Source organism: Pinus tabuliformis, chromosome 3_1 (assembly GCF_031772625.1).
Source record: "Pinus tabuliformis cultivar Carrire ecotype Pingquan chromosome 3_1, CPIR1, whole genome shotgun sequence".
Lineage (NCBI taxonomy): Eukaryota > Viridiplantae > Streptophyta > Pinopsida > Pinales > Pinaceae > Pinus > Pinus tabuliformis.
This window is the reverse complement of record NC_142301.1, coordinates 246527253-246541619: the sequence shown is the minus strand read 5'-3', so window position 1 is coordinate 246541619 and position 14367 is coordinate 246527253. Positions and strand designations below refer to the sequence as shown.

The following is a 14367-nucleotide window of genomic DNA, read 5'->3' as shown; positions in this document are numbered from 1 at the left end:
TAAAGTAATAAGATTTCCACGCACATAACCGAAAAAAATAACCAACTTAAAACTTTCCATCCCATATTCCATTTAAAAAACAAAAAAACAAAAAAACTTTCCATTCCATATTCCATATAATGTAGGATCCAAAATTCTATAGTCAATATGTAATTTTTTATGAGTCCAATACAAAATTGGGTAATAATAGATTCCCATGTAGGTCCCAAAAAACATTTCATGTTCTATGTAGGATCCAAAATTCTAATTCCATGGTTGAGACTTAAACGTTTACTTTACACACCAAAAATGCACAAGGGAGTATTGTCCTATGATAAATTAAAGCATAACTACTTGTATCTAAGAGAAAAAACTTCCATGCAATTCAAATACATCTCAATATACTAAACAACACTGTGTATACAATAAGCCCCAAAGGTTAGCTCAACTGGCCGAAGGGCTTTAAAAGATTCCCTTCGGACTTTTAAAAAACAAACGTGTATACAATAATGACTCTATTAGTCTCTATATATATTTATTTGTAGTCATTCATTGTTCATATAACACACTAATTGCATATTTCACCACATACATATTTCCATTAATCTCTACATATATTCATAAAGCAAATTAATTACACATTTTATCACATACTTCTAGGGAGATGTAGCATTTTATCACACACTTCTAGAGAGATGTAGCTGCCACCCGTTAACCACCTCTTAAAAAAAAACCAATGTATATACAATAATGACTTTATTAGTCTCGATATATATTTATCTGCAGTCATTCATTGTTCATATAACACACTAATGGCATATTTCACCACATACATATTTCCATTAATCTCTACATATATTCATAAAGCAAATTAATTACACATTTTATCACATACTTCTAGGGAGAGAAAAACTTCTACACAACTCAAATACATTTCAATATAATAAACATAAAGTGTACAATAACGACTATTGATCTCTCCATATTCCGATCTTCAGTCATCCATTGCTCATGTAGCCATGCTAATTACTCATACATTTCACCACATACATACTTACATACTTCCATTAGCGTCATTGGAGTCTTGCAAGGAGTATTCCTGGCAAGCTAGCTTTCAGTGGTCACATAACAACAACCGGCATATTAAAAAAACCTTTGATTTTTTTTTTACACTAGTATGCCTATATTGAAGACTGTACACTTTGACATATTGCCAGTGTATCAGTCATCTCCAATATACTCCACAACATGGTGATTTGATTTCCTGAAAAACACATATATCATTCATAAGTGCTAGTTTCGAGTCTGGCACCTTAAGAAGCCCTTTTAAATCTTTAGGGCATTCATTGCAAACTAAAATCTTTTGAACAATCTAAAAATATGGAAAGCCATGTATATATATTGGATATAAATTGCATAATAATTGGGATGACAATTGTGTGACACTGTCGAAGTCACAAAGAGTAATTTCTTGTGCATCTGTTGCAATATCAGTTCCAGCAGCAACTTCAGGCTAGTCAATCCATGATGCACCGACCGCTTTGGCCATGAATGCATATCTGTCTGCTGCTTCGTCAATCTGCAGTTGGAAAAAGTGTTATATTCAGCATGAAGCGGACATTTCTGCAAAGTGAAACACACAGACACATGCATTTGTGTCTGGAACACAATGTCATTCACAGGTGTGGACACAATTACACACTCAGCTAGCTGTCTACATATTTTATTTCTGACAAGAAAATCAGTGAAATCACTGAAAAATTGCATATACAAAAAGCATATTAGGGAAAAATAATAATAACTCACCACTTTCTGGGTTGGCTTTCCTTCACCATGGCCAGATTTGGTATCAATTCGGCCAATAATGGGGTTGGTCTGTGGGCTATTCTCCACGCTTTTACACAGAACATATTGCATCGTCTATATACACAAGAAGTTCAAAATCGATATAAACAAATTAGCTATGGATTTAAAATAAATTATAATAAAACACACATAATGTCTGTTTGTCAAAATAGGGACGCAAAAGAGCCACCAAAGGTTTATGCATCAATAGTTGCCTATAAGCTTCTACGCATCAATAGTTGCCTATAAGCGTCAACATTCAAATGTCAAATATTAGTTGACATCTAATGCAGGGCCAGAGCCATATCAAGTACTCACTGCTAGGAGTTTCAAAGAGTGGAGTGGCACAACACGGTCGTCGTGATCTGCTGTCAATAACATTGTAGCAGGATACTGTAAATTCTGTCCGGGTTTGTCCCATGGTGTCTTTACATTATTCAATGGTGAGTATCTGCAGCAATGAAGAATGTTTTATACAAACAGTTGATCATGTCTTTTTGAAAAAGCAAGAAGTTTATATAAGTGATATAATATAATGGAGGATATAATTTTAAGAGTTAGTTCAAGTGGTGTAGAGCCAGATATAAAGTTTTTTGATATTGTTGTTAATTGCTGTTAATGACAAGCTCTTCAATTCCCTTGGTGCAAGACCTCGTGATCAAACCCTATAATTTACCTGGTTTACCATCCATAAATGTGAAGAAGTACTTGAAGTTTGAAGTTTTCGGTGCTTTCATTCCAAGTAGAAAAAAGAAAAACAAAACCTAACGTAACACTTTTTGATAAAGTGACTAAAAAAGGAACCAGCAATGTATCTTCATTACAGATTACTAACAGTTTGAATATTATTTAAATTTTAGACACTACTACTTATTAGTTCGAGAGACCGGCTCCATTTGTCTTCTTACTTAATCAGCCAATGAAATTCTTCTTCCTTATCTGAAGAGCCATAATCAGTAGTCCACGCATGGCCTGCAGATTTCAGCACAAGTTCCATCATCAGTTGCCTGCAGATGCCTACGTCTACGTCTAGAGATTACCCTAACCAGAGGGGGAGAAGTAGTTGAATATTATTACCAATAGTAAATTTATGAAAACGCAACATGTCCATAACACCCACATGAGCCAGTGTGCAACCAAATAGGTCAGGTCTCTGTTTAAACGCAGAATTAACAATCAAAACCTCTTATTTCACCAAAAAATATTTTGCTAAATCCTCTCTACATTTCTTTTTGAATAAGTTTTAGAAAAAACAACACAGAGACAAAAGCATTTTCTTTGGGATAATATAAACGACTTTTTCGATCGGATGCTACATTGAAACGAAAGAAGGGAAAGGATTGAATCAACAAACTGGTTTATACATGGGCATACCTGATTGATTAACCATGCATCTTATCATCAAATACATGGGCATACCTGATTTGTGCAAGCTGCAACAAGAAGTCCACCATTACTGCCTCCTTCAATACATAACTTTTTAGGTTGTGTATATCCCTCTGAGACAAGGAACTCGGCGGCAGATATGAAATCATCAAAGCAATTTTGTTTTTTGGCAAGAGAGCCTGCTTTATGCCATTCTTGTCCATATTCACCACCACCACGAATATTTGCAATTGCAAAAACTGCCCCTAGATGTCTTGAAATGACAATACGATCAACACTGAAGTTTGGAGTGATGCTAATGTTAAAGCCCCCATAACCATATAGTAGAGCTGGATGAGAACCATCAAGAGTAATGTCTTTCTTGGATACAATGAACATTGGTATCTGAGTTCCATCCTTGCTGTTTATGAAAACCTGACAACAATCGAAGATGGATCAGTGACAATATTATATTAGAATCAGTCACATCAGTAGTCAATCCAGAAGGACTGCATAATATTGTTCAATTGAATAATGTCATTATTATCGTTTCAACTGAGCGAGGAGAATAGAAAGATTTTTTCTTGTAGCAGGGATAAATGAATAACTAGAAAACTTTTATTTATTGGAATGCACTTTTCGTTAAATGAATTCTAATGTGAAACCCCATTGCTTTAAATGCTTTTAAAATCAAACATTCAATAGGGAGCATTACTGGTTTAAAACATTCAATAGAGAAGATTTTCTCCCTAAATATAGCCAAGAAAAAATTTGTAGGAGAAAAAAATAGCAAAAATAATCGTTACCTGTTTAGCCTCAAACTCTGTCCGATCAAACCCTGGAACAACAGTCTCTCTGAAAACTACCAACTCCGGTTTTTCGACATCAAGGTTGCATCGATAGATAATGCGAGGGGTAAGAAAGCTTGTAAAACCAATAAATATCTCCTTGTCTTTACGCCTTCCTGATATTCCAAAAACTGACCCAATATCTATTGGCAAATTATGAAGCAAATTTCCAGATTGCAAGTCTCGTATTTGCAAAACATGCTTGACATCGCTTAAATAGCTTAATAGAAGTTGATTTCCATTGACACAGAAAGCTGATTCAAGCACGTCCTTCTCAGATTCTCCAATAACGTCACTCCAAGCTTCCGGCTGCATAAGGGCATTTTTATTGGTTTGAAAAGTGAACAAAGCACCATCATTTGCAACAAGATCATACGCTGCTTCAAAGTTGTCAATAAGTTTTTGGAAAGGAAGCATCTCTTCCCTGCCTTTGAAACCTTCAAGACCTTGAGGAAGAGCGTCAAGATCGCAATAAAAGAGCCTGTTCACCCGGTCAGTGCTTTCTCTAATATAGAAAAGAACATACTGTCACAAAGAAAACAGGTAACTGTATAAGACTGGATAAAAAACCTGCCATGGAATTATTGATGTTTCCTACAAGAAAATTATCATTCTGTTTTAGAAAATATAATTATAGATGTTTCATAGAAGAAAATCACCATTTTGTTTCAGTGTTCTAAAACATTAGGATTGCATAAAACAAAAATCCAACACATATGTTTGACATGCCATATTTTCCAAATAAGATAAACCATTCCAACCAAAGCCAAATAAATTACGCTGAGAATTCATGTGTTGTACATGAATTGGATGGAATGCAAAGCATATGGAATGTGCAGTTGATCGAAGTGGATTTTGATGTAGGAATATTGTTGACTTTGTCCGAGTGTCACCTAAGTATTCTGCCTCTCAAGTTGAAAAATTGTTTATTAATTTTATTTTTTTTTAATATAAATTCCTGAGCGAATTTGTGATAGATATCCAAGAACCCAAAGTTATTTTTGGGGAATAACTCTTTAAATTGGCTATAATGACCCAAAGTGATTTTTGGGGAATAATTCTTTAAATTGACTAGAATAACCGCGATCGATTATTAAAGATATATAAGAGGATACAAAATAAAAGAGTAGAATGGTTGTATTTAAATTAAATTTTATAATATTAGTTACCGATCATTGAGCTTAGAGGCTTATTCTACAGCCCAGTATGAGGGGATGTGTAAGTTTGTTCGTCCATCTTGACACATGTTTTAAATAGAAAAATAATGTCGGCTATAATACAAAAATTAAATATGTTGTAAAATAATTAGCAATAAAAAAAATTTGCTTCCAAGATGTTTAAACCTTATACATTTCAAAAATATTTCAATAGGACATATAAATAAACTATTTAAGATCTATATTATGTTATGTAAAATATTTTAATGTCAATTATATATATATATATATATATATATATATCATTTAAAAAAAATATATTTATATCATGAAAAAACAGTTTTATGGTTAAAATGTTTATTTGGTCCTATATATACTCTATATAGCATTCAAAAATTAAACAATAAAATTTACATATTGTATTTTGTATTCTAAAAAAGTTTGCACGTGAATAAATTTGATCCCTCCAGGCTCATGTTAGATCCATACTTAAGATGAATCTATACTGGTCTATGAAAATGTCTCCTTTCAAAACACTATATAAATATGTGAAAAGCAAACTCTAAATCAATCAAATGCCCCTGTAACAATTGAGCTACTCAGAAATGTAAGACTGAATAGTGTTTCAAAGTCAATCTAAGCCTCCTCTTAGAGATTAGATTGTAAAAGTCAATCCAAAATAAATGTAACGATTGAATCACTCCAAGAAATTGCAATGTCCTCTGCAAATGTGAACCTCCTCTTAGAGATTAGATTGTAAAAGTCAATCAAAGGTAAATGTAACGATTGAGTCACTCCAACAAAATGCAGAGCACTCAGAAAATCAACATAGAAGCCCTAATTTGAAGGTGATACGGTCTTCATTCGTTCATTCATCTACCACTTATGGTTTTAAAATAAGGAAGAAGAATTTTATTGGCTTATTGAGTAAGAAGAGAAATGGAGCTTCTATCTCAATTTAATAACATATTGTTTAAATAAGCTTCAAACTGTTAGAAATATCAATGGTAAGATTTCACGGGAAATAAGCTACAAATTAAATAAACAAGTGATATTCTACCAATTCAAAGACAAAAAGAGATCAGGTATTCATGAAAATGGCATCTAAGGTTTTGGAGATATTGATTATTCATTAGATTCCGAAGAATTAATGTAGGAATGGGAGAATCAAATGCATGAATTGCATGTTATGATATTCAGTTCAAGGAAAATGATAAAAGTATAAGAAATTTGATCATCAATCAATCACCAAAAGAAGAAAAAGAGAAGAAGAGACTATACCATCTAAAAATAATTTGCAAATAAGATTAAACAAGGAAGAAAAAAGAGGAAGAAAAAAAGAGAAATTCAAGGGAAAAAAATTATTTGCAAAAGATAAAATAGTTAACATGCAAAAGCAGAAAACTCATGAGAAAGAAAATGGTATACAACAATAGAAATCTATTCTTGTTAGAATATAGGTAGGGTAGCAAAGGTAGCAACAAAAGGCAAGATGCAAGAAAAATAAGGTCAAGATGGAGGATGGAATTATTGGGAATGTGTGGCACATCACATGGCTATCTCCACACCATGCATGTCTTTGCATTGTAATCTAATCCAATAAAGGAATTAGAGTTGTAATCTAATTTGGGTAAACGAATTAAATTTTGGATGTTGTAGAATCCTATATATTGTGTTTGAGATTAATACAATGAGAGATAGAGGTGTGGCTCTAACATTTGTTGGTTTCCCGGTTAAAGGTTTCTAAAGTAAATATCTAATCATTGTGTGCGAATGTTGTTATTTTCCCTTTTGTTTAATAAATAATCTGCATGCATTGCTTTACTATAAAAGTTTAAAACTTACATTTGATTGTATTATTGACTTCAAAGGGATGCCTTCATTACTAGGGGTTTGGCTCAATTTTTTATAGAGCAAATTTATCTTGGGCTTGTGATAAACCTAGTTTCAATGGAAGCTCATGGTGGTGATTCTTGTGTTGAAGGAGAATGGTGAGGAGTTCTAAAATTAACATTGGAGAAATTTTATTAGGAAAAAATTTAAGCTATGGAAGCTCAAAATGAAGGACCTTCTTATAGACAAAGACGAGTGGGTTGTTGTGGATCTTGGTATTACCCCTATTGGTATGTCAACAAAAGTCTAAATGAGGTTGGAAAAGAAGGCAATGAGTATAATCTAGTTGTGTCTTTCAAATTCAATGTTATTGAATGTCACAACCAAGGTGTGATGGGATAAGTTACGGACTTTGTATCAGTATAAGTCTATGATAAACAAATTTTTCCTTCAAAGGAAGATGTATCTCCCAAGGATGAATGGTGGATACTTTGTTACAAAGCATCTAAATGGCTTTACCACTATGATAAGTTAGTTGTTTGTTGATATTAAATTTTTTTACGAAGATAAGAGCATTAGTTTACTATGTTCTTCGCTACATTCATGGGACACTGGGAGTAATAGAACCACATTGACATTTGATAATGTGGTTGCATCCTTACTATCAAAAGAAATCAGGCAGGAAACTATGGATAGTCAGGATGCATTGTTTGTAAAAGGTCATTCCCAAGAATGAAATAAAAATAAGTGCTTAAGGGGAAATCTAAAACAACGGGTAGATCTAAATCTCCCCGGGTATCTTAAATGTTGGAAATGTGGTAAAGTAGGCATTACAAGAAGGACTGTAGATCTAAAAGTGTTGACAAAGGAAAGGGGTCTAATTGTGTTCCTTCCACAGAAGGGAAGACCTTCTAAGAAGAAAATGATCTGTATTTGGATTCTTCAAGAATCAAGCACACATGCAGATTATGATGTATGGTTGATAAGCGTGGGTACTACTTTTCATATGAATCCCCACAAGGAGTGGTTTTCTGAATATGAGGAGTATGATGAAGGTGGCATTTTCCTAGGAGATCACTTGATAGCAAAAATCATAGGACATGGAAAAGTCAAATTGCTACTCAAGGATGGATGGATTAGGACACTCTCTAGATTTTATACATTCCAGAATTGACTAGAAACTTGATATCTATGAGTAAGATGAGTGATGTAGGTTTACATATTATGTTTGAAATGGAAACCTGCAAAATTGTTTGAGGAGCAAATGTGTTGATGAGGGGAGTTCAAAATATACAAGTTGTTAGGAACCATTATCAATGGCAGTGTAATAATTTTGTTGTTCCTGAGGGTGGACATGAAAAAGACAAAGCCCCTACTACCTAGAGTAAAGACAATATTGGAGAAAAGGACCTTCGAGTGTTACATGATAAAGGAATGGTTGAAGGTATCTTTGATTATGCTCTAGATTAAAATTTCAGTTAATATTGCATATATGGTAAATAGAATTAGGTAAGATTCTCGTCTGATGCTACAAGAGCGAAAGGGTATTAGAATTGATACATAGTAATGTGTTTGAACCTTTTCTTGTTCCATCATTAGGTAAATATATGAATTATGTTTCTTTCATATATTATTTCTCAAGGTTCACGTGGATTTAGTTTCTCCAAAAGAAATCTGAGGTATTTGATAAATTTAAAGTGTTGCTTTTGTAGATAAGATAAGATAAGATAAAATGTCTCCTATATAAAGAACAAGAAGGAAAATAAGACATGATGCCTATATACTAAAACTTGGAGAAACCCTTGATTCCATATGTAGGCAACCTCAATGGAAGGGAGATGTACAGAGGGAATGGATATGTGGACAAGGTGATGGACCACTAGATCTCTTTCTCTGAAGTGTGCCTTGAGGAAGAGTTGGGAGAAGATATGAACTTGCTACTATGCTACCACTTGGAAAAGTATTCCATTGCTGATGTCTAGGTGATCTCATCTACCTGTTGGTAAGGGATCTGGTATGGCAATGTCTCTAGGGAAAGGAAATGGTCCCTTGAGCCCACACCAATCAGTAGTCAATAGAAATATTGCTATCAATTTTTTCTCTTGGTGCCTCTATCTAATGGGAGCACTACAAAAAGGAAGTAATCTGCTAAAGACGATGAAGTCTAGAAGGAGGCTATAGATTTTGGTTACGATGTATAAGGGCCTCCTGCATGTAAAGGAAAATACATCTCTAGTTTGGGTATTAGAAGAAATGGATAGAGTCTTGATCCCCCTGAACAAGCAACAAAATCACCCTTGGATCTCATAATAAATAGAGCAAAAAAATATGAAATCCTCCCGGGTCTCAATCTCTTGAAGATGGCACAATCAACAAATCTTGTCATATCAATCAATCTGGTGGTTAGTCTCAATCCACAGTCTATGGGACCCAATTCTAAATTGTCCCAAGTGGATCTAAAGGGCATGCATCTAATTGAAAAGAATTTAATGGGATAAAAAAATAAGTCCATCACTCATAACCATGAAGTGCTCAACATAGAAGGTCATCTTTGGACATAACCTACCCTGAGATTTTATCCAAGTGACCTCTATATATTTCTTTTAGATATCTCCTCAAATGATTGTATTCATCTTCTCATTGCGATCTGCGGCTTATCCCGCTGTGGTCTCGTTGCAGATCTATATTCGCTCAATACTGATCTCGGTGCGATCTGCAGCTTCTCCCGTTGCGATCTCGTTGCAGTTTGACCGGGATCCTGGATCCTGGATCTCGTTGCAGGTATATATTCGCTCGTTGTCAAATCTGCGTGGGTCTCTCACGTGCTTATTACAGATCCCGTATCGATCAGATCAGATCGCCTCCTCTGTTACATCATGGCCCGCGGCTCTTAGTGGGTTTTCATTCTCCGCGAGTGTCAGTGAGAAGATAGTCATTCTAACCGACCGAGTTGGAAGAATTAGAAGCAGCGAACCGTAACTGTTCTCAACATAAAGATATTCATAAGGGATATCGATGTGTTGTGGCCACCGCCCATCTCTGTTTGCGAGTTTGCAACAAGTGATTTTCTGATACTAGCGCGACATAACCCTGGGATCCATCTTGCAAGACCTTAGATCTGTATCTTGGAAGCATTTCGAACTTTTTACTTTTATGATTAGTCTTGTTTTGGGTGCCTTGGAAGATCTGTCGATTCCTCCATCTGCGGCTCTTCATCATTCGATCCCTCTAAGATTTGCTGATTCAAACAACTCAGAGATCTGTCGATTTCATCTGCGGCTCCTAGATCTGCCGATCCCATTCACAGAGATCTGTCGATTCCTCTGCGGCTCTTATATCTGTCGATTCCATCTGCGGCTCTTCATCATTCGATCCCTCAGAGATCTATTATATTACTGTGGCTCTTCATCTACGGCTCTTTACTGCGGAGATCTGTAGCTCTTCATCGATACACCATATTAGATCTGCAGAGATCTGCAGCTCTTCATTGATACACCATATTAGATCTGCCAATTCCTCTGCGGCTCTTAGATCTGCTGATCCTTCTGCGGCTCTATCTTTTATACTCAGCAGGGGAGCGTTCTCCAGATGGCTCCCAGCTTCGCGAAAATAGCTGTTGGCTCAGTTCCGTCCGTCTCTGGGGGGCTAGCTCCTGCCCATATCGTCAGTGAAGCCCCAACTCCCACTGTCCAGGTGGTCCAGGCCTCACTCGATGAGGCTTTGAAGTTCTCTGAGAGTGCCCTAATCTGCTGATTCAATGGTTTTTGGCCGCGGCTCACAGCTCTCCACAGTTGGATCTTTGAGGTATGGAAGCCTCTAATTCCTGATGCAATTAATATCTACCCCTGTGCTAGGGGTTTCTTTATAGTAGATTTTGAAAACCCTGAAGGTAGACAATGTATTCTAGATTCTGGCCCTTGGTTTTGGGAAAAATCAGGCCTATTCATGAGGCCATGGAACCCATCATTCGATCCCTCAACAACAGTCATAACCTCAGCACCAGTTTGGGTGAGATTGCCAAATCTACCCTTGCATCTCTGGAATTTATCTTCGCTAAAAGCCATTGGAAATACAATTGGGAAATTTTACTGCAGGTGCCCAGAAACAGAGGAATATGCCAGAACCACCTATGCATGCATCTGTGTGGAAATGGACTTCAACACCAGATTCCCAGCAGAAATACACCTAACAAGTAAAGACTAGGTGTGGAACTAGAAACTCGATTATGAAAGTGTCCTCTTCAGATGTCGATCCTGCTTTGAGACAGGCCACCTAGCAAAAAATTGCCCAAAAGCCTCCTAGAAAAATTCTTCTAGGAAAAATCACCACAGATATACATGGTGGAAAGGACCACAAAAGGAACACTACATTGTCATCAAAGAAGAAACTCTCGAGAAGACTCTAAATCACAAGAAATCGGGCAAGAAAGAAACAACTCTCAAGACAAGTAGGAGGAAAGCCCCGTCCAACAACAAAAGAGTGAACTCGACAACCCCTCAAGCATCAACAGCTATAAGGGTCCGAATACCGCACAAAATAAATCTTCATTTAACAGCAAAGCAGATCTCCTATACCAAACTTCTTCTCCGACTATCTTCAAAAGGACGAACACAATAGATCGCGCAGCTAAGACACCAATGTCCCAAGAATCAGAAGAGATGAAGGAGACACAAGATAAAGAAAGTTGGAAGACCGTAGAGAAAAAAAAGAAAGCTACAGCACCAATCTCGCCAAGAAAGACGAGGATCCAGACAATTAGACACTAAGAAAGAAAATTATAGGTCCGATAGACCAATTTGGTCTCAGTGGACGTTAACCACCACCATCATCATCATCATCAAAAGGTGATCGGGTGCACACAAGGAATATTGAAACAAAGGAAGCCAGTCCACCATAACATCAACCGAAGCAAGGATATTAGAGACTCCAATGTACCTACATGAAGATTGAGCTAAAGGATTAGTTGCTCCAATATAATATGATAAACAATAGACTACGTATGGATATTGATCATGCCCCTTTTTGTATTTGCAAAGCTCCAAAGATGGTTTAGAAGTGCGATAAGGCCAAACACTGTCTCAAGCCAAAAGGGGTGAGCCCTAAACTTTGTAAGGATGATGGGATGAGAAATTGTCTTCTTGCACCTAGAGGAGGACAAACTATACTCTCTCTACTGAAGACCAATCATACTCTAATAAACAAGGTCCCCAAACCTTAGAGCCATATAAAATTGTGAGTCGCACAAGTGTCCATGAGTAACATCTTGGAAGATATGTCCTAAAAATGGTTCTAGAAACATTGTCTCTCCAAGGCATCCAGGGAACCATGGTGACTCATGGCTGGAGTGCAGGAACAAACTGAATCAAGGTCCCATGAATAAAACTCCCTAATACTTATATGAGCAAGCGATCTCAATATCCTCACCTCTAAAAGAGAAATGGTGATCAAAGAGGGCCTTCTTCGACTTGTTGAAGATCATTACCTTGGTTTTACCCAAGTTGATTGTTAACTATAGAAGCTCACAAAAGAGAGCCAAAGCAACTAACTATCTCGGAAACCCATCGAAGGATAAGACTGAAGGACCATGTCATTAGTGAGAAGAAAGATAGAAATCAAAACATGGTGTAGGAGGCACTCATCTCCCTCTTGGATGTGTTCACTTCTTGTGCAAAAAGGATTCTAACTCGTCAATGTAAATCGTGAACAATGTGGGGGACAAGAGGCAATGTTATTTGAGTATTGACCCCAATGGCACTCTTGATAAAATCTGAAATCCCATGTTCTATGCATAAATGACCAAGAACTGACTCATAGAGGTGCATGGTGGTAATCAATAATGTATTGGAGATACCACTATATTTGGGTCTCTGGAATGAATCCCACAGGGGATGGAATCAAAATATTTTCGAAAGTCCACAAAACAACAATAAATTTTTGAAAAGATATGTTATGCCTTGTCAATAATGGCTCTAAGTTGCAACGTCTCAAGCCCCCAAGAAAGCTGCAAATGGAGAGTCGCAGAATAGAGTTTGGAAAACTTTTGACCAACCATGATTTTCCTATAATTATTGGAATCTATGCTAAGTCTTGATTTATTAATTAGGTGAATGATGTGGTGACAAAGACAATGGAAATTCTGTGCAAACCACATTGTTGAATAGGTTAGCAAGGTGGTTATCTATAGCATGATGACCCTACTTGAAGAGCTTTGCTTGGGTCCCTTCCTCATTCGCTACTTTACTAGTATTCATCATCCAAATGGCCTCATGGATATCTTGGTATAAGAATAGATGACAAGAAGGGGAGTAAGAAAACAAAGGTGTTAAGCACAAATAATGGTGGAGCGTTATGTGCAAATGAACTCAAGGATTTCTATAAGAAGTGTGAAATAACAATGCAAAAGACTACTCCAAACACACCTAAACATAATGGATTTATGGAAAGAATGAGTAGGACATTGATGGAAAAGGCAAGGAGCATGTTCATTAGGGTCAAATTAGGACAAGAATTCTAGATAGAGGTAGTGGATACTACATGTTATTTGATAAATTGACCACCCTCATCAAAATTGGTTGACAAATCTCCAAATGAGGCATTGACTGGTAAGAAACCCTATCTTAAACATCTCCAAGTTTTTGGTTGTGATGCTTATATACACATTTTGAAGGAAAATAGAAGTTAGATAATAAAACTAAAAAAATGTATATTTATTGGTTATGAAGGTGGTATAAAAGGTTATAAGCTTTGGAACCCAATAACTAGGAAGATTGTTTGCAGTCATAATGCCATCTTTAGAGAAGTTAAAGATGTTCCCAAACAAGATTTCCTACCAAGGGGAACAAAACTAGAAATAATAGAGTTTGAATTGAAGAATGAAGAAACTAACTCAACAGAAGGACATGAATAAAAAGAAGAAGAACCTCATATCCTTGTATTGAGGAGATTGGTTCAGGAAAGAAGGTATTCTCCACTTGATTTTCATTCTAGATTTTCTTAATCTATTATTCATTATGATCTCAAAAAATCAAGAGGTAGTGTATGTAGAGGATGGTAAGCTCTGGAAGAAGGCTATGGTTGAAGAAATTGTTGCCTTGAATAAAAATGAGGCTTGGGATTTAGTTGAGTTTCCAACTAGAAAAAAATCCATAGGAAAGAAATGGTTGTTCAAGAAGAAGTTGAATGTAGAAGGTAAAGCGGATAAGAACAAAGTTGGTTGAGTAACAAAGGGATATTCATAGATAGAGGGAATTGATTTTGGTAAAAGTTATCTCCTATTGCTAAATTAACTTAAATTAGATTTCTTTTGTTTATTATTGTTATTTTTATCATCTTGAAATAGA

At 36.0% G+C, this 14367-nt stretch overlaps 1 protein-coding gene across 1 annotated transcript in view; it reads right to left on the bottom strand.

Annotated features, from left to right (window-relative positions):
- Positions 1-936: 936 nt before the first annotated feature.
- The window catches only part of LOC149186723 (uncharacterized), a 79548-nt gene continuing 66117 nt past the window's right edge, over positions 937-14367 (bottom strand). The window contains exons 7-13 of the mRNA XM_089411101.1: positions 3996-4562; positions 3244-3624; positions 2902-2977; positions 2733-2796; positions 2143-2275; positions 1786-1899; positions 937-1558 (exon numbers count right to left, since the gene is read on the bottom strand). Coding sequence (XP_089267227.1) covers positions 1493-1558; positions 1786-1899; positions 2143-2275; positions 2733-2796; positions 2902-2977; positions 3244-3624; positions 3996-4562 — 1401 coding nt within the window. The 3' untranslated portion in view covers positions 937-1492. The remainder of the gene's footprint in view (positions 1559-1785; positions 1900-2142; positions 2276-2732; positions 2797-2901; positions 2978-3243; positions 3625-3995; positions 4563-14367) is intronic.